Source organism: Convolutriloba macropyga, chromosome 1 (genome assembly GCF_964194025.1).
Source record: "Convolutriloba macropyga chromosome 1, txConMacr16.3, whole genome shotgun sequence".
NCBI lineage: Eukaryota > Metazoa > Xenacoelomorpha > Acoela > Convolutidae > Convolutriloba > Convolutriloba macropyga.
This window is the reverse complement of record NC_134468.1, coordinates 87752154-87776012: the sequence shown is the minus strand read 5'-3', so window position 1 is coordinate 87776012 and position 23859 is coordinate 87752154. Positions and strand designations below refer to the sequence as shown.

Sequence of the window (23859 nt, the reverse complement as noted above, 5' to 3'; positions counted from 1 at the left end):
AAGTAATCAAGTCATGACCCCGGGGAGAGGGTGAGGTGGTGTAGAAATATGATTTGACAGAACGTGGTCTGGTTGCGTGTGGTGGAGGGGGGGGGGGGGGCTCAGTCACGGATCATCGAATACACTCGAGTATGCGGTAGAGAAAATTTAAGGAAAAATTGAGAATGACAACTTTCTTTTTTTTCTGATAACCTTGTCCAGACGTGTCCAGTTTCTAGTTTTTCTATGCAAAGAGTCTGTTAACGGTACTTATTATCTGAAATCAGACTAAAACCTCAGTTTTGAAAATTTCATAAGCAGTATTGACACTGACGACAACCCAAAAACGATCAATTGTATTTGAACGCGTTTATTGAGATATCAACAGACAAAACAGATAAGCTACTAGGATTCAATGCAGTGCAAAAAATACTTAATCAAAACTTACTAAGCTTAATGTAGGTTTATACTATGATACTATAAAATTACATCTTAAGTTTTTAAAAGCGAAACGAACATCAAATTAAACAACATTTTTAGTTCAAACGAGTTGTCTAGTGTCAATTCATTGAGCTTTTAGCACTTTTGTCATCTAGTCAACGATTTGATGCAAGTTTTCAAGCAACATATTAACTTTCTGCGTAAATTCCGCTCCAAAATCCTAACATTTTTTCTGAGAATTTTTCCCAAAAATGGCCTTTTTATTACCTCTGCTTCAAAAGTTCTCATAAATTTTCTATTGGATTCAGATTTCGACTATTTCATGCCTCCTATAGGACATCCACTCCTCTCGAAAAAACTTCAAATAATTTTTGAATTTTGCAACAGAGCGTCATCTTTTTTTCGTAAAATAATGTCCGGATAGGGTATTATTTCTTTGCAACTTAAAAAACTTATAGCATTCAACTTGTTTCACAAACTAACTAGCACTTTCCTTCCATCTGATTCTGTTGCAACTTAAAACATAGAAACTCACGAAAAAAATGGGGTTAGGATAAATGACCGCAATCAGATTGTTATTATTTTTTTCAAAAAATGTTGTTCCATTTCATTGAAAAATTCAAACTCTTTAATCGCTGGAGAAGCGCATTGTCCGCAAAAACTACACTCTCCAGAAGGTAAATTCCTTTTTTTATCACATTAATACAGCATTTTGAATGGAAACACTTGTTTTTATTCTTCAGAAGCTTTTTGCAACAATTCTGGAAAGATCTTCCTTTATTTTAAGTTTTTTAAAACAATGCGTTACTTTACTTAGAAATTAGTTTTTTAAAACAATGCGTTACTTTACTTAGAAAGAGATATGTGTCACTCCAATGCGTTCCAGTGATGTATTCCGATCTTCTAGAACATCGTTTTAATTTTTTCTACTTTTTTGCGAACTTTTCGGTCTTCTAACCTTCAAACCTTCAGTATCTTCAGAACTTGAAACGTGAAAAGCAGGACAGCTGAATCATCTTTTCTGTTGAGGTGAAGAAAATGAGAATGAAGCCGCCCCACTTTAAATTTTCAGTCTTTTTTCATGTCATACTGAAGATAAAATTTACTCTCATTTTTGGGGAATTGAGAGTCAGAAAACTCTCAATCAACGAATCAATGTGCAATAAGTGGACAACGGCGAATGGGAGCCGAAATAAAGTCTAAAAAATTCGAAGTTAAAATGAGCTGCAAGTTTATATAATACCTGCATAATAGTTTTTGATCACTTTTTATACATCGAAAATCACCATTTTCGGCCTGTTTTTCCTTAAGAAACTGAACATTTTTTGGCGTTTTTCAGTCTCACCCATTTGACTTTTGTTCACAAAAATGGGATTAACAGCTAACGCCCGGAGAGCATTGAGGGCTGTTCTTAAATTTAAAACGTTGACCCCTTCACTCAGCTCTCCCACTCGCCCCCCCCCCTTCCGGCAACCCCTGCACGCCCCCAGTCCATTCCACCCTCCTTCAATTGGTAATTGTGCCCTGGTCGAGGAAAAATCGGAAAAATATGCAAGATAAGCGGTGAAAAGTTTTTTTCACCGCGAATTTCGTATATAATTTTGCGGTGAAATGCGGTGAAATTATGTAATTTCACCGCTATAGTAAGCGGTGAACTTACAAAACGTCACCACATTTCAGCGCCCTTACAAGGGTTCGAACCCCTCACTTCATGCATTTCATGCACTTCTTCTTCCACTGCGTCATCTCTCAACTATGTGTAGATTTTTTTGAATTTTACTGTAAAACCTGCGGAATGAATTTTTGTAAGATTTCCGAATTTTAGCGGTAAAATTCCAAATTTTAGCGGTGAAATGTGGTGATTTTTTGTAATTTCGCCGCTTTTTCTAATGGTGACATTACATTAATTCATCGCTTAGAGAAAAGTATCAAAAAGATATAAGTTAAGGGGGTAATTTAAAGGGGGGGTTTAAATCTAAAAACTCTTACTCCCATTAATTTCACCGCATTCACCGCTGATCTCACACAATTTTCACACTTTTTCTGAGCGGTTAAATTATGCAAGTTCACCACTAAGTTAAGCAGTGAATTTATGTAATTTCATTGAAATCGCCGCTTATCTCACATAATTTGGACACTTTTTTCAGATCATTGAATTTATGTAAATTCACAGGTAAAATCAGCGATGAAATTTGTAATTTCACCGCTACCAGCGATAATTATTTTTCACCACATTCACCGCGTGATTTATGTAATTTAAAGTAATTTTACCGCATTCACCGCTTATCTTACGAAACTTTCCGCATTCATCGCTTATCTTACATAATCTTGCGTTGAATTGCGGTGACACCTCGACCCGGGTGAACCCCTCTCGTCCAGCCTTCCCAACCCTACCCCCATTGCCTGACCCCCGACCCTCCAACTCCGCCTCGCTCCACCAACCACTCTGCTCACCCCCTCCCCCTCCCCCAATGACAGCATCTGTCCCAGACTGTGTAAATCAAAGCCAACCGCTCGCTCGTTGATCGTTGTGTTTTATGAATTTGATTTAGATGCAGATACAACCAAGTCTGTTCAGAGATTCAGTCTTGATGGTGGTCTTGAAATTTTTTTTGGATTTAAAAACGGCAGTGCACTAGGCAGCTATGCGAATGTTCTAAATTTTTTTTGGTCTGTTTGGTTCAATTTAATGAAAAATCTCGACAAACATAAAAGATGGTTTGAAAAGCCAGCGCGGTTAAGACCCCGGTCGTGGTCTCGAGCACGAGCAACAAGAATTTTATTATTTTAATAATTGAATTCAAAATGGCCTCAACGTACCAATATTCACAGGTATTTATAGTTTCTATCAGTTTGAAAAATTACAGAACCGTCTAGATATAGATATTGAAAGTATTAGTGCAGTTTTTTGTACTTAACACATTGTTCTCCTAACCTGAGAACGCGTCATTGATATGTCTTTTAGTGCAATCGCTTATGTTCGTTGTACGAACATTTTCAGATCTTTGTCAGATTTCAGATTGACTGTTCATTCGCTTGTTTGTAGTAATGTTCTTCAGAAGAAAACTGGAGTCATGTTCCCAGATATGGCAAATTTCTTCAGCTGAAAAAATTCTAAACTCATCAACCAGCATTAGTTACTGTAATTAGGCTGAAAACGGATGCCCACACATTTACACAGTTGCTTCAGATCTATTCCACTAATTTTTTTTTCTAACAACGCGGGACATTTTTTCTCAAAATATTTCCGTAAGTCAAAAAACTAAAAATAAATAAAAATTACATAATAACAAACGACCGTCATTTGGAATGGAATTCGGCTTCTTCTGCAACCACTTTTGATCAATTCAGTAACTGATCAAATGACTGGCGTTTGACATGACTTGAAAACATTAAGAACATTGACGCAACAATTTGAAAAAGAGCATCATGGGGAAATATTCTCTATCAAGAATCGTGAGAGAATGTAAGCTAACACTTGTTATGTATAAACGGTGTCGGTGGTATAGCTGGCTTTATAGGACTTGGCAAACATGCAAAAATTTTATCAAAGAATACTTATCCACACTACTATTTCTTAGTCGCTATGAGTCTGTGAAGTATGAACTTTTAGTTTTTGCTAATCCAAATGAGCATCTTTATATATTTTGAGAAGAAAGATTTTGAATAGCGATTGAAATTGCAAAACAGTTTCAAACTTTATGAGTAAAACGGTAAATAAAAAATTAAAAATCATCATTTTTAAGGTTTCTGATTTCTTATAAAAACATTAGTTGTTTTCGGTTTTTTAGTTTACAGCGCTTGCTTGTAGCCAACGAGAACTAGTTTGCCCACAATTGTGAAACCTATGAAGCCTACTCTGAACTTAAAGCGAATAAAAGATATTTTAGCTCTGTATCTCTAGAGTGCAGCATGAGATCATTTTTCAGCGATGATCTTTTTTTCTAAATATTGCCACATGGACTAGTATGGTACAATATCGGTTCATTAATATCAAGTCTTAGAAAAACGTTATGAGTTGATTTATTTATTTCATACATCCGTTTTTATAAACCATTCATACAATTTTCCAGTTGCTTAAATTCTAAAAACAGCCAGCAAATTTATTAATGTCCGGAAACAAAGATAAAGCGTTTCGTTTGTTTACTTTTCCATGCACGTTTTCTGTTCGACCATTCAGGCATTTTGGGACTTACGACCCAACGCCCCTACCAGTAGAATTTAATTAATATTGTGCTAATTTGTAGAATTTTGAGGCAGCGGCCTTGTAAATTATAATACGAATTATGTTGTGCTATTATAGTATACTTTAATTTAGTCTATTCTTTAATAGTTTAAACGAATTAATTTAAACTTTCATTATATATTCCTAAAAAGTCAAGCAGTCAAGATTTCTTAATTTTTGTGTGATATAAAATGCCCGGCTAATCACAACTTTTTCGCAGGTCAGATTATTGGTGGCAGTCTATTAGTAAACTTCGAATGATACTGCGCCAAAAATGGTTTCATTATATTTTTTGCTTTACAATCTTAATGTTGATATATAGCTAAATCTGGCAACTTAGTCTGAAAACGAAGCCTCTTCTTTTTTGTCTCGTTAATTCAGCCCACCGTGTGACACTCAGCAGATATCAAGAGTGTCCCTAAACAAGGAGGCTCTGTAATGTGCGTTCGCGCATAATGTTCCGACTTCACTCATCTGCAATTTGACTTCAACAAACAAGTAAATGAAAGTAGTGCCGCATTAGAGGGTTGATGAAATCTGCCAAGGATGATAATACAAGACAAGACAAACTTAAAATAAAAAAAACAGAATTATTTTACACTTAAAATTAGATGTCTGTTTAAAAGAAAAAAGAATAACAATCAAAATGGCACTAGATAAAACCTAACTAATTTAAATGACCTCTAAATTATTTAAGAAATATGAAACGTCTCCCTAATCGTAATGAGACGTCGTAACAATTGAAAAAACAAATACAAAAGGGCAAAAACAAAACAAATCCATTTTTGAAAACTATTTTTTTCTAATCGATTAAAACCGTTTGGTAAAACCTGAGATCAGTAAAATTAATGATGTATAATCCAGGAAAAAACTAAAACCTTTTATCTTTTTCCTTTTATGGACGCAATTAGGACCTGTCATTATCCAGATAAAGTTCCACGACCCCAAAAAGGACAAACTCAAACAGGCAAGATTTCTTAAACAAAATTAGCAACTTAGCAAGAAGATGGTGTCACAGCAGCTAAAATGTATTCACTGATAAATCTAGTAGCTCAACTATGCATTTTTTCAAAACTAACATGACCTCTCCATTAGTTTGATGTTGAGGCAAACAAACAGAGAACAACCTCGAAAACTCACATATCCATGATCGCACTTCTCAAATGAGAATGCGTAGTATCGAAGCCAAGATACCATACGTTGAAAAAAAAAACAATTATTAATTGCTCTCAAACGAAGTTTGTAACAATTATATTAGTCCTATCGGTCTTTTTTCTATGCAATTTTTTGCTTGCCCGATTTTTCGTCTGACACTTTTGACTTTTCGTCCTCAAAAACGAGTTAAACAGGTAGCGCCCAGCGAGCATTAAATGCTCTTAGAGCGTTTCAGCTCTGTTTCAGCTCAATCTGTTTTGGAGACTTATACTTATTTTTATGGTGTGAAGGGCGGTTCTTAGAGGTTGAGACACCTCTCCCTCTGTTGACCCCACCCCCACTATTGCCTCAACCCTCCAGCGCGCTGTTTCCCCCCAACCCAGTGTTACACTCCATCAGACCCCGGTGCAGCCCCCCCGTGGCTAGCTACTGACGAAGCCAACCACTCGCCGGTCGTTTGAGAGCAACTCGCCCGCCATTAGTCGGTTATGTTAACTGAACTTTGGTTTTCTAGAAAGAGGTTACGGTCTATCTTTAAAAAGACTAACTTATTTTTGAAGACTAAATTTTTAAGACTTGGGACTAATTTTCAATTGATTTTAATTTAAAACAAATATTTTGAAAGCAAGTTTTCAACTGAAAACCAAAATAGATTGACTTGCAACTCCTCTGGAATATAAGAGGGATTGATTTAGTGACAATAAGTTACAAAACTTCAAAAAAAACAATGAACATGGCCAGAACTCAAGTGCTGGAAACATAACTTAAATAAAACAGACAAAGGTAATGATTGTTTCAGCAAAAATTTGGTAGAATCTATCAATAATAAAACTAAATCAGATCATATCGAAATAAGAAAAAACATCAAAACATTAACTATACCTATTAGCTATAAAATAAAACTATTGCATTGGCTCAGTAAATTATCCAAAGAACTCATTGAGATCTTCATGATCTAGTTTTTTTTTCTAGAACTACTACAAAAACAACAACGAACACTGGGAAAAACTCAAAGTAGAAAAAAGTTGTGGTAGAAACGTCGGAGCTTTGAAAACCATAATTTAGTAACAAAGAACTTTTAAAACTTTGCATTGCGCATATTTTATTTGACAATTGGACCTGCAATTGATGTGATAATTGAAAAAGCAAACGTAATGAACATCAAGAGTGGGCAAACATGCAAAAACAACGCTCCTTTTAGAATGTCGGGGTACCAAAGCCGAGAACCGTTAGTTAAAAGCAAAACAATTTTAGAAATTAATTATTTTTCACAGTGAAGAAAATTCAGCTGTTTTTACTGAGACACAGATACAGGTTGACAGTAGTAAGAAATAAAAGATCGGTAATTACAAATTTTACTGGCATTTCATACAAACAAATAAATACAATGTACTAAGAGCAATTAGATATCAATTGACGACAAGATAAAGTTTTACTTGTGGCAATTAAAGATGCCAATAGGATTTGTTTTAGTGAAAATAATTCACGGGTCTGCAAATAAAACAAAAAAGCAAGCAAAACACAAGAAATCAATTAAAGTTTTCTAACACGCTTTGTCGAAGCCTTTATACCCATGAGCTCATACTCGAGAGGTAATATCTTGTGTTCACTAGAGCTCGGTTGCTTTTTACAGGGACTTGTTTCAATTGAATCTTAGTATGAATTCAATTTAATCAGTAATTAACATTCAAACACAAAAAATTGCAAAAACTTTTCAATAAAATTGTGTAGCAATACAGTCAAAACAATTTTTAATTAAAAGAGTCCACCAAGAGAGGAAAACTGGCACAGATAAAACTGTGCGTCCCAAATTACACCAAATTGTTCCAGAGTTTTCGGAAATAGAAAGTTAGGCAAATGAAATAGATTACTAAATCAAAAATAAATTATGTATTGTTTCAAATTAGCGATTAACGGGCAATTTATTAATTGAAGGAGACCCTTATAGGAAACTGAGACAAAATAAACCCTCTTTCAAAGTTGAAAGATTGTGTTAGCAATCATATTTGGCAACGTTTTTGATGTGAAAGTTTGAATTTTGAAAAACTAATTAAAAATTGGGCAAACTGTCAACAAACCGCTCAGCAACCCTCCTCTGTTCTTAGAGGTGAAACCAATAACACTGTTATTAAGAACTTCAACAACTTTTAGCAGAACTAACAAAAATTTTGGGCTAAAATTAGTGAAAAAGTGAACGAAAACAACGGAAATCGGTCTATCATTCACAAAATTTCAAAGCTCGATATCTCCCCGTAAGAAACGAAATTCAAAAAAAATTTTCAATTCGACATTCTACGCTGGACGAGCTTTTTAATTATACTACTCACATTTCTCTGTGATGAATATATCGATCGACGAAAAATGACTGAACAAAAAAACCCCAATTGAGTATATAGTTCCTCCCCGCACTAAAATGGTGTCGGAACAATTAGTCCGTGATTGATTTATTTAAGTGATAATCTGATAAATCTCAAACATTAGAACTCGAAGCTGAGGATGTCAATAAATATTTAATTTACCTAAATGAAATTCCTGCCGATGCAAGACTCGATTGTATCAATTGTAAGTTTAATAATGAGATCTCTGATAATTTTGATTAAAATTTTACTTGTACTACGAATTGCTAAAATCTAAATGGTTTATTGAACGTATGCACCCACGGGATTTAATTACCCATTTTGACACATGTTGGGTATAATATCATAGCAAAACCTGTAATGTATTAACGGGATTGACTTTCAATCAAACAGAGATTTTTTATAGTAATTTTAATATTGTTACTAAATGTGTCTTACAAGTTGTTAATCAGTCAATTCATTGAATTTTAACAGGAAAAGAGCCTATCAGGTATGAATATTTTTTCCCCTTAATATCTAGAATAACATTTCTTTCCTTTCGCTGTTTTTAACAAGTTTCATTAACGAATTGTGGATTATTTCTAAATAGTTTTTTTAGCGGCGTCGATAAATTTTTAAACTTACATCTGTATCTGTCTCTATCTGTATTATGCGGAACGGAACTCTATTTCACAGCTCGTCTGACGATCCATTATCGGCTATATTATTCTAGAATCTATAATTCTTTCATATTGATCATTTGCTGTTTTATTTCTGTCTTCGCTGTAATTCATCAGGGTTTGACCGTTATTGGAGGCCACGGACGAACGCCCCCTGGTTAAGGACCTAGACAAAAGAGACCTCTGATTTAGACAATTTCATTGACGATTTATGAAGATCAATGATCTATCACCGGCTTATTTTGTCACTGTTTTCCACGATAGTTTTTATAACAACGCGTCTTTTAGACAGAAATGAAGGAAAACGTTATTGATCAATAATTGAATTAAAGTCCCGCATAGTACTTATTGTTCCGACCCCTCTTGAGGGGGAGAGGAACTATATACTCAACTGGTTTTTTTTTATATATTCATCGTAGAGAGTTGAGACTGGTATCATTAGAAAGCTTGTCCAGCGTAGAATATGGAATTAAAAAGATTTTTTTGATTTTAGTTTTTGACAGTGAAATATCGAGGTTTAAACTTTCGAGAAAATAGAGTGAATTCCGTTGATTTCATTCACCTTTTTTTGGAATTTTTGACTGAAATTTCGCCAATTTTGTTAAAACTTAATAAAATTTTTCAAGAAAATGTTGTTGATTTTACGTTTAAATACAAAATACATTGTCGGCTATTTTCATTGAGTTTTTTGTCATAAATTCCGGCTGAAAATTTCACAAAATTCAGACTTTTTCATCAAAAACAGCACGAAATAAGTTTCTTTAGTCCACTCTGATTAAATTTTCAGGACGTGCACACCCAAACACCACTAACGCAATCTTTGTAGACTTAAAAGGGGGCAAATTCTACTTCAACTTCTGTTGAGAGTGCTCTGTAAATAAAATTTTTTGCTAACTTTACTCGTTGATTATCAAAAAACGCAGCATTTACTTTTGATTTTTTAACAAACAAAATATCTATATCAATGGCATTCCAAAAATTAAATAATCCTAATGGACAATCAACATTAGCAGGACTAGTTTTGTACCAATCTTGGACGGTTACAATCCAAAAAAAATCGGATTGTCATCAGTCGGTTTTTTATTAAAAAAAAATTCAATCTTTTTTATATTAATTAAATAACAGAACATTTCAAATCAAAGCTCAATAGTGATATGTCATATTGGCTTTCTAATTAACTCGAAATTAATTTATCTATTTGATTGCTTGAAAGCTTATGGTCGCTTTGACTTTTAAAATATTTGATTTTTAAAAAAAAATGGCTTATTGAACTTTGCCTCAATTTTTCTCTTACTTTGGTCAACTTGTAGCTTAGTGTCAGCAATCAAAGAGTGCGCCTGCTTTCTGCTGAATTCAAATTTAGTATCTATTGCGGTTTTACGCCTTAAGTTATGGTGTTCTGGCTTTGATACTACTAGAGTTCACAATTTTTTTAATTTTTAGGTATTTGCCCATTTTTCATGTTTTCTAACTTACTTTGTCAAATTATCACGTTATTGTCATTGATATATCACATTTTTTGCGTTCAAAATAACGCACAATTGATAATATTTAAATCCTTAAAGATATAGATTGTGGTTCTTTACCGCTTCAACAATACTTTCTCGAAGAATTTAATTGAATTTTTTAATTTTGTCTTTAACTGTCGTTCTTACTTTGTTCTTTTAATCATGTTTAATTTACTGTACAATGACCCGGTTTGATTGGCTTTTCCTGGAAGAGTAGATGTGCCGACGTTCTAATATTGGAAGATAGACAATGGCTTTCATGACTTTGAAAACAATTGTTTTCTAAAATGAAAAAAAAAAACATTTCAACTTCGCAATTTTGTTCCTTTTATTGTCTGTTTGTTACCTGATCTCCTTAATTAAAGGTTAAAGATGACATTATTTTTGTCAAGAGAAGGTGTCAAAAGGGATTGGTGTCACAAAATCTAATGTTTTTAAAGAATTAATTCTGAATTTACTGGCTTCGACACGGGTTTTTCACAAAAAAAGTAAACTAATTTTTGATTTTTGTCATATTTGACGTTCTTTTTGTAGACGAAAGACATGTTTTGGTTAATTGCAGGTCTCGCTGGCTTCGTTTGGAAGAATAAACGAACCTATTCAATTTTTGCATTTTGTAATTAATGGCTTTCATGTCTTTGGAAATAAATTTTTTTCGATAAAAACAAGTTTTACATAATATTGCTTTCTTCTTTTTGGTCTAATTATTACCTAGTTTCATTAATGAGAGGTCAAATAATACATTTCAAGGTAATGTGTCAAAGGGGATTGGTGTCACAAAATCTATTGTTTTAATCGAATTCGTTATGACTTTACTGGCTTCCACACGGGTTTTTCACAAAAAAAGTAAATAAATTTCTGATTTCTGATTTTTGTCATATTTGTCGTTCTTTTTGTAGACGTCAGACATATTCTGGATAATTGCAGGTCTCAAGGGCTTTCTTTGGAAGAACGGATGAACCTATTAAATTTTTTCATTTTGTAATTAATGGTTTTCATGTCTTTTTTTTTTCGAAAGAAAACTATTTTTACATAATTTTGCATTTTTTGTTTTCTGTCTAATTGTTGCTTATTTCATTAATGAGCGGCCAAATAAAAAAGTATCGGTGTTCAAAGAAGGTGCAATCGATCATATTTTGGGGGCCAAAGTTTGGCTTTACGGCTTCCAAAGCATTTTCTGGCAAGTTCTAATTGATTTTTAGTTTGTTGTCTATTTGTTGTTCTTTTTGTAACTGCATAAAAAATTGAACGCTTGAGTTCTTAATTCCCTTCTTCTATAGAAGCATTGGTAATTATAAACCTATGGGATACTTTAGATGATTCCTAATGGTTTTCTTTACTTTGAAATTAACTGTTTTTTTTAAATTCAGCGAATTTTCAAACTTTAAAGTTTCTGTTCCTTTTTGTCTAATTGTTACCAAGCTTTATTATGAACTGGAGAATAACCATATTTTTGGTGAATTACAAGTTATTTTGTTTATTATCAGTTTTTTCTGACGCTATTTTGACTTTGTTATTAACTTTTGTTTTTTTAAAACGGACATAAATTTTTTGATTTAATTAATGTTTTTTTGTTGTTTGATTTTGCCGTTCGTCTTCGCTCGCTTTCTTAATATCGGCATATCCCAGCAATCTAATGCATTTTTCTTTACTCCACTGAGTTATTTGTTTTGGAGGCTATCTTTTCGTTCATACACCAGTTTTTTTTTTAAAATACTTGATTTTTTTTGTGTTTTTCTATCTGTTCCTCATTTGGTAGACAATTATGCCAAAATTGTGGATGAGCGGGGTCGGAACTTTATGTGCGATCGTACATTACCGAGCAGCCTTGTTGCGGATTAAGTTGACAAATTGCATATTAATACTTACCCGTCGGTGTAATTGGTTCATGGAAAAATTGGTTTCTGATTTGGATCTTAATTATATTGTAAAGATATTGGAGAAAATGAGTTTTAAGCTAAATGAAGCAATTTTATGTGGAATGATTGCTTCTTCTACGGTTAGTCTAAGTATATACAATATGCAGCATAGGGGGGGGGGGGGCTCCAGACTGACCAGGACAGACTAAGTTCTGAATAAATATAAATCGGTTTTAAGGATCAGTTGCTCAGCAAAGAAACGCAAAAAAATCAAAAGCAAAAACGCAAAAACTCAATCACGAGTGAGAAACACGATGAAAAATTTGGCTAGGATATCCCCTTAAAGATCGATTATAGGTGTGAGTGACTTTTCTGATTGGCTCCTTTAGTTATCAGTTCTAATAATAATTGGCATTATTACCATTCCCTTTGTCTTTTCATTATGAGGCCGCATTAATCATAACTACCAAATCCGATCAAAGTAAAGCGCACTATTTGATATTTTTCTAAATTTTAAAATTCAAAATTCCAAAAAAAACGGTTTTAGTTTTTTTTCCTGCTCCCCGCAAAGGGACTGGAAGTAAGTACCTTCAGGATCCTGTATTGGATTGCTTCATTTTTAGCGAAATTTACTTTTAATCACCAACCGGGGGGGGGGGGGGGGGGGGTTCATTATATTCATTTTTGTGTTAATTCTACCAGATGATGAAAAGACTGCAGCAAAGGAGTCTGAGGGCGAGGAAGAGCCCCCATCTGATGAATCGGACGCGGAAGTGGGCGAGAAGGACAATCAGAAAAGTTTGTCGCCAGATGTCACTGAGGACACATACGCTCCAGCCAGCTCTGACAAAGTCTGTTTCTTTTGCATCTTTTTATTGTTTGATTGCATTATGCCATTAAAATGTAGCTATTTTTTTTCAATTTAAGCTTTTCAATTTTTCTCCTTCAGTTAAGTTATGATGCAAAATGTTCAAATTAAAATGTTATTTGTTTTTTTTTCATTTCTCATCTGTGTAAAAAGAATAGAAAATCAACCTTCAAATGGTTATCAACATTTCGCTACGCCACAAATTTTGGTCACGTGAATTTACCCGAACTAGTCACTCTTTTCCGTGATAGTTTTAAACAAAGTGTCAATTAGACAGAAATGAAAGCAAACAAACCCCAGATTTAGACCTCGAAAAAAATTGTCCATGAAAAGGCTTTAGCTCGACTTTAGTGGTCATTTAGGATTTGGCTCGACCCAAAATTTTTATCCTGGACCCAAAAAATTTACGGGCACTTGAAGAGTCTGTTAAATTGCATACAACGTAGTTAACATGCATGATATTTTTTAATTTCCCATTTTTAGGAAGCTTGAATCAATCAAGGAACTGTGCTAAAATTTTTTAATCAAAAATTTCAATTTGGGTCCAATTCATCCGCTTATATCTTCTAAACTTGAGCTCCAAATTCAAAATTTTATTTCTATTTTATGCTATATGTGCTAATGGGAAAAAGGTTTTTTTCCTCTTGCATAAAGGCAACTGTTATTTGGACAACTCAAAGGACAACCAGTTAAACATTTTGTTTCGAGTTCAGAGTAAGGTAAATAGGAGCAAACATAACAAAAGTATTGATTAGGAGAAAAAGAAGGCGAAGGAGAAAGACATTGCAATTGATACGACCCTTGAGAGCGGAGGTTCAGGCTCGAATGGTCGACCGGGAAGTGGGAAAGAGAAACCGAAGCCCCATCTGTCCTCAGAGTCACTCGATATGACGATGGAAGCAGATCATAGAAACTGTACGTCTTTTGATCTATCGTATCTCATTGCGTTAGTTAAATGTTTAATAGACGCGATGCGATGGCGAGGCTCATATTGGTCTCGTCCTTTTTTAACGACTCGAAGAGGAATATTATTAGATTTCTTTCTATTGGTCTCTTTACGTTTTGTTTTACTAAATTTTGCTCCGCGAGAGAAGTTTTTGTTAACGTTCTACGGTGAGTAACCAAAAAACACTCTACTGATCATGATGGGTCAAATTTTTTACGTTTTGTACTTATCTTACCCTGTTATTGGTCCTTACTTGGTTGAATAGTTTAACAGTTTGGCTAGCTCTGGTGGATTTCCAAAGAATTTGAAAGTTTCCAAAATAAAACCAAGTTATAATAAGAATGGTCACCCTAGTGAGGCTGAAAACTATTACCGGCGATATCAAAAATATTTGAAAACTTTTACACAAAAAGCTGCTCTCATTTTTCAACTAACATAAACTGCTATCGGTACACCAATACGGCTTTGAGCCCAAAAAGTCTTGCATGGGTGCAATACTGAAGTTGACAGAATATCTTAGAGAGATTAAAAAAGAAAGAAAGCTACTATTTGTTGCTTTCATTGATTTGAAAAAAAAAACATTTGATACTATTGATCACTCCATACTGTTGAAAAACCTAAATAGCTTTGGCAATAGCTTTGGCAAAAATACAACAGCTGTTTTCTAGTTACTGAGAAACCGATATCAATATCTCTTAAGTGAAAATTCTGAGTCTTCAAGGGCGCTTGTGTCATATGGAGGACCGCAAGGATCGGTGCCATGTCCCCTATTATTTCTTTTGTACATTAATGATTTACCAGATGAATTCACCGAACAGATAATACTGCAGATTATACTGTCATTGTTACCAGTAGTACCGCGGCAAAGGATAAAATGAACAAAGAGCTAAAAGTTTACAAAAATGGTGTGACGCTATTAAGATAACTATCAATGAGAAAAAAACTGAAATTTTATCAATGGAAAAACATAAACTATGAGTTTAAGCTAACAGATAAACTGAACTGTAGAGACCAATTCAAGTACTTGGGCGTCTACATCGATAAAAATTTGTTCTTTAATTACCACATTGGTACACTGAAGGTTAGATTATCAATGGATATGTGGGATTTTTTTTATAAAATCAGGTCATTCTTTTCACGAAACTCCCTCATTCTTTCCTATAATGCTTTTGCAAAATGAAGTTTTTGGTGTCCAAAAGCGATTTTGAAATCAATTTTTTATCGTCGTAAAGGACCAAGTTTCAGAAACTACCCCAAATAAACACTGTTTTTGACCTCGTATTTCTTTGAACTGTTCACACATGTCTTTCAAATGTATCGCAAAAGCAGTTTCTCTTAAAAAAACTACCACATTGACAAGAACACGCAATGAAATGGTTGGCCTCATAAAACCACTAAAAACAACAACAGTTGCAAGGAAATTTTCACTGGCAAACAGATCAAATCAATAATTGCGCAAAACATCTTAGTTAAAAATAATATCATGCCATCAAAAGATATGTTCTAGCTATGTTTTTTTTTACAAGAAGTAGGCTTGTTTTTGAGGCTCATGATCTAAAAGCCAGAGTACCCGGGTTGAAGTTTCTTTGATTTCATACAAGGATCATATATGATTTCTTACTGTCCATACTTTATTTTTCAGTACGATCCTTGTATGAAACCAAAGAAATCATATATGATCCTTGTATTATTACCAAGAAATCATATATGATCCTAGTACGAATACCAAGAATCATACATCTATTTTTTGAAAATCTTTGACCGTTTATGTTTTTTTTTGTTTTTATTCGGTAGGGCAGCAATAATATGATACCCCGGCATCACATTGTGATCCGCCAAAAAAACCCTAACGTACAATATCAATTGCAAGTCGGGCACAAAATAGAAGAGTAAGTCCAAATAAATAACAAAATTTTTGACATACGCTGAAGCCAGTTTATACATATAAATGCTTATTTATAAAAAAAAGTTAATCAAGAAAAAATGCATATCACGTCATATTCGTTTTCTGAATACGTTTACAAAACAAAGTTAATCTTTTAGCTTACTTAAAGAATCATATGTGGATTGCAAATGCGATATAATAATTTAATAAGTCCTCTGATACATTATACGAGAATTTGTGGCACCAGTCAATGTATTATGTGTCATATATGACCTTGTATGAAATCCAAGAAATTTTTTGAACTTCAATGGAAAATCAAAATTATACAGTTTTTAGTCTTTGAATTTTTTTTGCATGATCCTTGTATGATTTCTAGGAAATCATATATGGTCCTTGTATGACTACCAAGAATTCATACAAATCATATATGACCTAGTACGAAATCAAAGAAAGTTGTATGATCGTTGACCCGGGTAATCAAATTGCCGCCAAGACAAAGTTTTTTTTTGCGAAATGATGGAATTTTTTGTTCATGCTTTGGGTTGAGTGAACGAATTTCTTTTTTTGAGTATTTCTTTGCTGTATTGTGAGCCAATCGTAGCATATATAAAATCTAGAACAAACTAATATTGATATTTTGAGGCATTCGTATCAAACATTGGGAGTCACCTGCTGTCAATAGACAGATCAGGTACAACTTTGGATTCAACCACCCTCCCAACAATCGTCCCTTCTTCCCAAAGAGCTTCACCCAATTGCTGAAAGACAAACTGCAGCAAGACAAGACACAGAAGCAGAAAGGAACTATAAACACTTTGACTACCGTAAAATGGTGACTGGATTTCTCATAATTACAGAGTTAGCCTGTATCAACATTATAAACATCGTAGTGCGATGTTCCTGGCCGATTGCTTTCAAATTTACGTGATCTGGATGACTTCAAAAACGCAATTGAGTCTTATCATAGACGATTTCGAGCGCAAGATATTTTTTATCGGAAACATGAGCGTAGGTGGGTTTGATCAGAAGTCATTTTGAGCGCATATCGAGCGCGTGACAACTTTTCCAGCGCACTGGAGTCAGATCAGGGGTGGATTAAAGCAAACTTGGTACGCAAAGAAAATCGAGCTTAGTTGATTCTGATCAGATGCCATTTTGGTCTGAGAAGGTCTGATCAGAACTGATTTCGGTCTGGCACCTCGTCTTGGGGTGTCTACTGGTACCAATTTTACAAAACAAACTTTCACATTTTTATGGCTGGCGTGCTATTTTTGGTTTCAGAATACATTGCAAAAATGGGTTCTAATTTCCTAACCGTTTTAACTAGTCTGCATTGAAATTTCTTGGAAGTTAAAAATCATTTCGCTAACAGTCGATAATTAAATAAGTTATCAAAGACTTTTCGAAAATCGGAACAACCTAATTCTTCTAGTTTTAGAGCGATCTATAAAAGGATTCTATACTTCTAGTTTTAGAGCGATCTATAATTCTTCTAGTTTTAGAGCGTTCTTTAGACTTGCCCGTCAAGACGGGCAAGTCTAAATTCAATGCTTGGCAAAGACGTGCAAGCCTAAATGCAAGTCTTGGCCATGACGTGCAAGTCTTAATTCAATTCTTGGCAATTCGGAAAAAAACGTTAAAAATAGCCCAAAAACGTCAAAAACAGCCCACAAACGTCAACAATAGCCGCAAAGATGTTAAAAATGGCCGAAAAAGCGTCAGAATAAGCCAAAAAAACGTCTAAAATAGCCGATTGAAGTGTCAAAAATGGTTTTAAAAAACGTCAAAAATAGCCAAAATGTAAAAAATAGCCAAAAACTTCAAAAATAAGCAGGAGAACGTCAAAAACAACAGAAAAAACTAGAAAAATAGGCGAAAGAACATCAAAATAGCCAAAAATAATACAATCAGGGATCACATAACGCTTCAGACGAAACCGTCAGCTTGGTCTAAACTTTGTATCTAGAACTAGTTGGTATTGGGGCACAGAATATCAGAATATGGTCCAAGTTTTGGCTGGATTGGCCGTTTTGACTGGATTGACTGGATTGACTGCCTTGTCCTGTTGGCCAAAATGTAGTTATTGGGTCAAAACTGGCTCCAACCAGAGAGCCTCGAGGTACCAAGGGCACCCTTACGATGTCGTAGTCAAGTAATTTCGATTTTTGGCTAAAATTTGGCTGATAACGGCTCAAAATTGCTGAAAATGGCTCAGAAAAACCTGTAAAGCTATAAGTATAACCTACTCTGACCCCCGGGGTGCGTATTAATAGTTTTGAATGGCTTTTGAGTGCTTTTAAAGCACCCTGGGAAAGTGGCTAAAATTAACCCCGAAATCGTGGCACGTTACAAAATTTTCACTCCAAATTTTTTGAAAAAATGGTTTTGACTTGGGAATCAACTTGCAAGTGTAATCCAAGTCTTGACAAAGACATGTCAGACGGATAAGACTTGTATTTAGACTTACCCAGTACTAGAAAACGAACGAAGACTTGCATTTAGACTTGCCAACTACTGATATAGACTTCATTTCAAAGTTTTCTTATGACAATTAAGGCTAAAGACGGAACCTCTGTTATTTTTCTGGCAATCTGAGAAACCGCTAAAATTAAAATCAAGTTTGCTGTCATTGAAATTTATATTAGTCAACTCACGCTGCAAATTTGAGCATTAAGTGATATTGAGTTTATGGTCGATGATTATATCGCTGAAAGGAACTCTTTGCCTCCCCCCGCTCCCCGCTTCTTGACTCGGCAGTTTTTCGTGATTCAATTAGTGTTTATGGTAGTCCCGCAACTTATTAGCTTCCTGCAAAAAGTGCAAAAATATCCACAAACAACCTTGCAAAAAGCTCTTTAGTTTGCTCTAACGTGGTAATAAAACCAAACTTTTGTTGACGAGGGTAAAGGAATTAGTTTCTTTCTTTCCCCTCTGAAATCATCAGAGAAAGAAGAGAAAGAAAGACAGTTGATGCACAGCAGTCTCTCGACTATGAACACATCAGCGTCTTCAGCATCGTCCAACAACACAAACAAAAGCAAAGAACCGAAACAAGACGAGTTCAAAGAGCCCAAACAGAAGAAATTTGAGATCGGACAGATAGCCAAGTGTGAGGCCATGCAGTATATCTACTGCAAGAATGAGGTAGCCCAAGTCAAAGTCATGAAAAGGTAAGCACCCTAGTTTGGAGTTCGACTTATGAAAAGAACTTCATCAACTGTTATTTGGTATGAAAAAACGGTGCTCGACAGACTTTGCGCGTGAAAAGAATTTGGCCCGCATTACACTTTTGTCCTCAAAATTGGTTCAAACGAGAACGATCGTCCTCAACTTCGGCTGAACAGTATACCCTAGTAATGAGTGAATTTAAAACTCGCAAGAATCTTTCACGCTGATCCAAAACTTGAATGTGAAATCTATCAAGAATCTTGCAAGTTTCTTGCAAGATTTTGAATTCAAATACAACTTTCCGACAAATAACTAGAGACATCAAGAGGCAACCAAATCCATCTTTTTAAAGTTCAATTTACCTAATAAACGACGAAAACAAACACTTTCAATCTTTCTCTCATTTTTTATTCGAAAGAATTATTTTTAGAGAAACAAACCGTTGGATTTTTTTGTTACTGATACTATCGGTAATTGAGCATCTTTTTGTAGCCGTAAAAATATTCTAATCAATGTTATTATATATAATATCTTCGAAAGAAACTCAACACCGAAGTAACAATTTTTTCCTGTTGGGATTTCAGGAAAACATAATCACATAGTCACATAATCACATATTTCCATTTCCTACATATATTAACTTAGGATTATTTTATTAAATTAGGATTTGAATTAAGATTGAATCTAAACAATAAATATAGGGAAAATTTTTCCTAGAGGATTTTTATTCTCTTGGGAATTTTTTTCAGTAAATGTTTTAGCTGGCTTTATTTTTCTAGCAATTGACATCATCTGCTCCAATTTAACGAACTCCATATAACATATAAAATTGAGTATTTTGTAATTGTGCAAATCTTGGCTAGAAGTAGTCCGGTTTTTCACATTCTTTTACTGTCGACTGGTATATAAATTTTCGAAACATTATTTGGGTAATTTGTTCGAATTTCAATTCTTTGGATCGGGGCAACGAATTGTTCACGCATTTGCCGAGAATGTCAACTGGGTTACATTTCAAATGAAATTAAATGAACTGGCTCACACTTAAAATAAACTTGAGCTTGTAAAAGATTCAACAAATTCAGTCAATTTTGCGCCTCTATTACTGATAGGCTGCTTGAAGTATTTTATTTTTTCAAAATGAACATCTATATTACCACTCTTTTATGTTGAATATTACAGTTGTTGTTTTTTCAAGTCTGAATTCAATAATTTGTTACCCATTTTCACATTGGTTTTCATTTTATTGCTTTTAAGATAATCAGGATTGTTTGTCTGACCAGAGGAAGTTGCCGCACCTTTTTACGATAGGACAATGTTGTCAGCATTTTCAGCTATTGCTAAACCGTTATTCTGTTGCCCGATTTCGTTGATACAGATTATGAATAGGCGAGGTCATAACACGGAGACTTGCGGCACCCCATAATCAACTTTTCTCGAATTCTGTTTTGTGTGAAACATATCTAAGGCCCTGTTATGTGCCCCTAAAGTGTGATTTAACTTTTTTCAATCGGGGACTCCATAAACGGATCCATTCTGTTTCGGCCCCCCAGTGTTTTTTATGACCCCCCAATTAAAAATTTTATGTTGTTATATAGCACGTTACTATGTAAGAAAATAGAACGTTCGCCTGGGGGTTATCAAAAATTTATGCTCACTAAATTTGGGGGGGGCGGGGGCGGAAACAGAACAGATCCCCATAAACTTGTAATTCTTTTTTCTCTTAAAAGCATACAATGATAAACTGTGTTAAGTGCTTTCTTGAAGTCAAAGGGAAAACAATGAGCCCCTTTACTAATATTTCCCATGTACTTCTTTCATTTTCAACCAAATGAGTGCAGTCACAAATTGTTGTTCTTTTTGTTTCGTTAGATTTTAATTATCAAAGCAGTTAATAATTTTGTTTCACAAAGCAATTTCCCAAAGTTATGCAAAAATTGGAAATAAAAGTTTGAGCATATAATTTGATGGCTCCGAATAATTGCCTCATTATTGTTTGTGCTATAACAATACCTTTGTTTGAAGCATCGTGGAATAGTTCTCTTTTCAAGGTCTTTATTGACCAGTTTCATTAGAATTTGGACATTTGCCTTTTTCAGTATTCTCCAAAATACAATTTTAAAATAGAATAGGTTACATCGATTGCACGCTCAAATCATGTTTTCAGATGTTTTTATTCGGTCATGAAATAATTAAAGCAAGCGTTTCTCCAAATGTTCAAAAATAAAGTGTAAATGCTCATGCTGTTTTCCTTTCATTGTCAATTTTCATTGCTGTTCAGTCCATTGATGCCTTTGAATAAAATTATGAATAAATTCGCCACACTGCAAATATCTCCTTATTTTTGATAGTTTTCGTCTTTACAAACTTTTTTTGTTCACCAACGTTTTCAATTTAAGTTTTCAAAATAAATGGTATGAGGATTTGGGTTTTTGAGCTTACACACTATTGGGATCAATTTTAGCGATAAATTGGAGAAGTGTTGTGTGACAATCCAATCATTCCCAGATTTCTGACAGTTAAAGTTATCAAGGACGCCTTCAACTGCATTCCACTTTGCGAGAGAAAATAAAACTCTACTATTTATAATAAATTATCAGTTTCGTCGCAATTCGCTAAATGTTTCCCATTCACTGAATATTTTAAACTATTTTCTGCTCTAGCAATTCTTACTCTAATGTTGTCCGCTCTCGTTGCGACAAATTTCAAAAAGATTCGTTAATCAAAGTCTTTAAAAAACTAATAGGAATTCAAGACTTAATTTCTTGAGATTAACAATGTATCGGAACAAAGTCGATAGAGCAAGCAAAAATCCTGTTTCGGTACAGGAAATCCAAAAATTTTGTATTTCACAACGTATAAGACTCAACCTCCTAAAAGGCAGATAAGATTCATAAGAGAAAAAAGTACGTAAGATTTACTGCATCAGACAACTAGCAAGATTGTCGGCCAAACGTAATTGATGCTCTTTTCAAGGTCGGAAGAGGTCAAAAGAGCAATTATTTTGACCTCTGGATTCTAATTATATTAACAAAAGAGATTTGGGTTCAACCGCAACCTCTGGGCTAAGGGGCCTAGGTCCTAACCGTTAGGCTATATTCCAGTTGGAACAATCTGCGCGAACGCACAAGTAATAAATTGCGTTAGCAAAATCTTCAGTCCCCAAACTGATGATTCGTAAACCGGTATCAATTTAACAATAGGGAGAGTTAATGAGCCGCATGTTGTTTGGACTTGAGCGGACCGTGCGACGTTATCGTTGCGATAACGTAAACTCTAAATACGGACGAGTAAATAATAGCTTCTTGGGCTGTCGCTATCGATTATCCAAACTAGGTCACCGGTTTTTATGGTTTCATCGGATGGGGTCCTCCATTTGAAACGGCGACTCAATGGGGGAAGGTATTTTTTTAACCATCGTTTCCAAATGGCATCATCGTTCGTTTGTGATCTGGCGTACCGCTTTTGCTGGTTAAAGTGATCGACAGGGGAGAGTGATGGAAGTCAAGTACAGCGTTAGCCCAAAAAAAAAATGGTTTGGCGTTAACGCATCTAAGTTGTTAGCATCCGAACTAACGGCAGTCGATGGGCGGTTGTTTAATGATTGTTCAACTAAACAGAATGTAGTGAGTAGTATTTCGTCTGTGAGTCGGCGATTTCCAAGGATTACGTATAGCGTTCTCTTGAAACTGTGCACTAGACTTTCCTAAACCCCTCCGTGGTGCGGGGCAGCAGGCGGATTCAATTTCCACTTGACTCCTATTTGTGCAATCTTCGAAGCAATTTTTTTATTGGCCAAGTTGCGAAGACAAAATAATAGTTACTTCTCTGTGCTGAAAAAGTTATTGCCGATGTCAGATAATATGATTGATGGCATTCCGTGACGAGCAACAAAGCGTTCGATACCCATAACACACGATTTTGTGTCCATTGAGTGTGCGATCTCAACATGGACTGCCCTGGTCGTCAGACATGTGAGAAGGAACCCCCACTTTTTCTCAGAGGAGCGACGGATGGTGACGTCAAATGGACCGAAATAGTCGAGACCAACGTTTGTAAAGGGCGGATTCCGAAAGGCAAGTCGCTCGGACGGCAGATCAGCAATTAGAGGTTGTACAGGCCGAGTGTTTCGTTCCCTGCAAAGTACACAGTTGAAACGCATTGAACAAAGAAATGAATGAAGCTTCAGCACCGCATATTTCTGTTGGATAAGCGCAAGAAGATAATCGACACCTTTTTTAGGGGATTTTTGTGGTGCATGTGACGTAAGAAATCGTATACCAATTGATGTAGACCGGCAATGATTATGGGGTGCTTCAAATTGAACTCGAGTTCTGTGAAGCGCTTAATTTGCCCAGAGGAACGGAGAAGGCCACCGGGTGCAACTAACGGCGAATAAACTGCAATGGAGCTTCTTTATTGATTTTCCTTGACTTGCGGAGTTGTACAAGTTCTACTGGGAAAAATTCTGCTTGTGTAAGAAACTGCAGTTTGTTTTCTGCTGCGCTAATTTCCTCTGGTTCTACTAAGTTTCGATCTATAGATCAGTAGTTCAAGTGCCGCGCAAGTATATGCAGGACGTACGCAAGAAGTCGAAGAAGTTTTGGATGCGAACTGTATTTGCGCAGAGGAATACTGCAATAAGAAATTGAACAATTGGCCTGTAGTGCTAAACAGTTATCTGCAGTGTTGGGATCAACCGACTAAAGTTTTAACTTGATGTTCGATACCACTTCATTGTCCGGGTTAAACGGGAAATCAGATGTCTTCTGATTTCAAGCGCTCTTCTGCAACGCCTCCGAAGACATTCCC

At 35.0% G+C, this 23859-nt stretch overlaps 1 protein-coding gene across 3 annotated transcripts in view; it reads left to right on the top strand.

Moving 5' to 3' along the window:
- Window positions 1-23859, top strand: part of LOC142352838 (uncharacterized) — a 108977-nt gene that overhangs the window by 54755 nt on the left and 30363 nt on the right. For 2 of the 3 annotated variants that reach the window (XM_075404991.1, XM_075405007.1), the window contains exons 7-11: window positions 8632-8647; window positions 12886-13034; window positions 13807-13966; window positions 16525-16683; window positions 18827-19052. In XM_075404991.1, coding sequence (XP_075261106.1) covers window positions 8632-8647; window positions 12886-13034; window positions 13807-13966; window positions 16525-16683; window positions 18827-19052 — 710 coding nt within the window. The remainder of the gene's footprint in view (window positions 1-8631; window positions 8648-12885; window positions 13035-13806; window positions 13967-16524; window positions 16684-18826; window positions 19053-23859) is intronic. The other variant, XM_075404999.1, reaches the window with a different exon arrangement.